At 50.2% G+C, this 3,348-nt stretch overlaps 1 protein-coding gene across 1 annotated transcript in view; it reads right to left on the bottom strand.

Annotated features, from left to right (window-relative positions):
- Positions 1 to 3,348, bottom strand: part of Cfap74 (cilia and flagella associated protein 74) — a 56,441-nt gene that overhangs the window by 28,410 nt on the left and 24,683 nt on the right. Inside the window, 3 exon segments of the mRNA XM_026790010.1 lie at positions 162 to 188; positions 988 to 1,144; positions 2,198 to 2,362. Of these exon segments, the coding sequence (XP_026645811.1) occupies positions 162 to 188; positions 988 to 1,144; positions 2,198 to 2,362 (349 nt within the window).

Raw genomic sequence — 3,348 nt, 5'->3', positions numbered from 1 at the left:
GAGGAGAAAGCAGCTGAAGGCAGCATCCCAGGGTGGAGAGTGTCTGCATCAGAATAGGGCCAGTGCCTCGGTGTTGGTTTTTTCTCGTATTTTATGTACATTGGTGTTTTGCCTGGATATATGTCTGTGTGAAGGTGTCACACCCCTGGAACAGGAGTTACAGACAGTTGTGAGCTGCCATGTGGTTGCTGGGAATCAAACCCAGGTCCTCTGGAAGAGCAGTCAGTGCTCTTAACCACTGAGTCATCTCTCCAGTCCTGATTGTTCAGTTTTTAAAACTGTCTTTGTGTGCCAGGCAGTGGTGGCACACACCTTTAATCCCAGCACTCAGAAGCAGAGGCAGGCAGATCTCTGTGAGTTTGAGGCCATCCTGGGCTACAAGAACTAGTTCCAGGACAGACTCCAAAGCTACAGAGAAACCCTGTCTCAAAAAACCAAAAACCCCAAAACAAAACAAAACAAAACAAAACAACAACAATAATAAAACCCCAAACTGTCTTTGTGTGTCATCTGCAGTTCTCCACAGCTGGTGTGAAGCAAATGCCCTCCTCAGGCTCAGAGCCTGGTGGGGGTGATAAAGACCAGCACCTGCAGGGACCACTTCACAGGCAGAGCCTTCAAAGCCCCCACCACTGTACACAATGTGACTGTCCCCTTCTGGGACTTCTGTCAATTCTGTTAGTTTCAACACAAACAGAATTTCAGTGAACCCCATATCCATGGGGATTTTCTGCATTTATTATCACTTATAACTGAAGCCCTGAGAAAACTCTGCACCTTTGGCCCTCTCAGAGATGCTGACTCTGACCTCTATGTTGGCCTGGGGTTCTAAGGAGGCGTGCTGAGAGTGACTCTTGGATGGCCACCTTTGGGAGGCCCCTGTGTCCATGCCAGTCCTCTCTGAGGCCTACTCAGCACTCAGCTGGGGCCACATGTCCTGGCTGGTTGAGGAATTAATGCAGGAAGTTTGAAGTAGGTACCTGCTACCCACTCCCAAGTCTCCCCAACTCTTACCATCTTTCTCGGATTCTTTTCGGCTCGGGATGTCCACTGGGGAGGACTCATTGATATCAAGCTGTTGCTCAGAGAGACTGGTAATGATCTTCTCATAGAGACTTTTGTCCTCACAGGTGTAGAGGCTGCTCTGAAAGCAAATTCAGAGTCTTCATTTCCCATTCAGCTTCACAGACACCCTTCTCACCAGGTGAGTCCAGGAGAAGACACAAATGTACCTGTGCCCAGGGCTGCTGCCACCCCTTGTCCCGTCTCTGCTCTCATCTGTCTACTCTGGGTCTTTAGACCACAGCTTCAGTTTGCCTAGGGCAGGGATGATTGTCTATTTTGTCTTGGCCAGGATGGATCCTCTCTGCCATCAGCTTGGATGTCCCATTGTAGACCCCACCATGAAGAGCTGAGTCTACCCTCTTTATACTCTGCTTGGTCACTTGCCCAGAGGCTGGTTCTACTCTAGCCTTGGTTGAGTTGGCTCTCCTTTCTCCACAGCTGTTTAGAGGCAGAATTTATAGATGCCCCACTGGGCATCCCATTTACCTGCCCAAACCAAGCCTGGTTTCCAGCCCCCCATTCCACTGCTCCACCCCTTCCCCTCACAGCAGCTTGCTCTCCATACTGCCTTGGCCATTGCTGCCCATTGGTCCTGCCACCTCCTGGGTGAGATGCTTTCTGGGGTCTTTGTTGGGGCACCTCAACAGAGCCAATAGGATGCTTCTCCTAAGGATGCTCAAGTATTTTAGAAGCATATAAGAGGCACATCTTTAGATCGTCTTCCCCAAAGGACCCCACCATCCATGAGCGTGGTGGCTCTTGAGCTGGGCCCCTGATGCTGCTGCCATTCATTGCGGCCCATGCATAATCTTGGGAAAGGCAAAGGCAAAGGAAAGAGACCCACGGTTTCCCAAGGAGCCTTTTCAGGGTCTCCCAATGCTCCTGCTCTCTGTTTACCACATGCCTTAAGGGAACCCCATCCTGCTGCCACCTGAGACCAGACTGCATGTATCTTCACTGAAGCCAGACATTTTTGCTCTCACTGATGAAGACTGTCTTGACATTTTCCTCTTCCCCCTGATTTGCTGACTCTCATTGGCTCACATCTTTGTATACACATGACTGGGAGGTTCCCCTCCCCATCCATGACTGAGCAGAACTACAGACACCCATGGTAGCCACAAATGCTCACTATTTTCATGATGGGTTGGGGTTCTTCCATCTCAAAGAACTCAGAATCCAGGAGAAACTTGAATCTGGTGCCCAGGCCCCCAACATTGGTCAGTGTGATGGTCCGGGACGTGGTCTCACCCACCACATAGCTGCCAAACTCAATGAGCTCCTTGTCAAGGGACAGCTGCCAAAGAACACAAGTGTAAGTCATGGTGGCCTCTAGGCTTGTTGCATGCTCATAAAGGGAGTAGGTCCTTGCAGGAAATCATGGCCCAGAGGACTCAATATCCCACAAGAGAAGGTTTCCTCCCCAAATATCAGAGGCAGTACCAAAAAGCCTGGGGAAACCTGACTTTTCTTCACAGGGAGACTTGCATTTGACTCCAGGCAGGGCAGGCAGGGGTAGCACGAGCATTTGTACACTGCACGTCAGAGGACATAGCCTACTTAAGAAGTCATAGCTCGGGGCTGGAGAGATGGCTCAGAGGTTAGGAGCTCTTCCAGAGGACCCAGGTTCAATTTCCAGCACCCACATGGCAGCTCACAACTGTCTGTAGTGCCAGTTCCAGAGGATCTGACACCTCTACACAGGCATACAAGCACAAAGATCAACAATTTTATAAAAACAAATCATTTTTTAGAAAAGTCACAGATTCATGTAGTGAGCAGGACAGCTTGGGGCTCCTGTGTCTGGTTTTAAGAGGGTCAAACCAATTCTTCCCTTAGTGAAGATAATGACTGATAGAGAGGACCTGTAATGGTCTGGGCGTGGTGGACGAGCTGGCTGAGGTAAGCCGTCCTGCACACACGGGGCCTGGAAAGTGCTGCTCTTCAGAGTGGGATCATGTTGCTCATGCTCACCTGGGCTATAAGCCACAGACTCCCTGTGGCTCAAGCTAAGAGTGTCGTGCCTGGGCATCACTATGGTGCCACAAATGGTCATCTCACTGAATCTAAACCCAGGGCTCAATCTGCAATGCCTTTCTCCAGAGGCGACAAGGGGCTACTAAAGCCAGCAGACCAAAGTGTAAAACAGAGTACTCTAGATTCAAGCCAGAGAGGAACCTATGCCTGCCACAGATGACTAGCATAGAGCTGCCATTGTCCCCTGCTGAGATAGAGTTCTTACTACTGAGGCACCAGCGTCCTAAACATGAGTGTGAGACACAC

Source organism: Microtus ochrogaster, unplaced genomic scaffold, assembly GCF_000317375.1.
Source record: "Microtus ochrogaster isolate Prairie Vole_2 unplaced genomic scaffold, MicOch1.0 UNK38, whole genome shotgun sequence".
Lineage (NCBI taxonomy): Eukaryota > Metazoa > Chordata > Mammalia > Rodentia > Cricetidae > Microtus > Microtus ochrogaster.
This window is presented reverse-complemented; position numbering and strand designations above follow the sequence as displayed.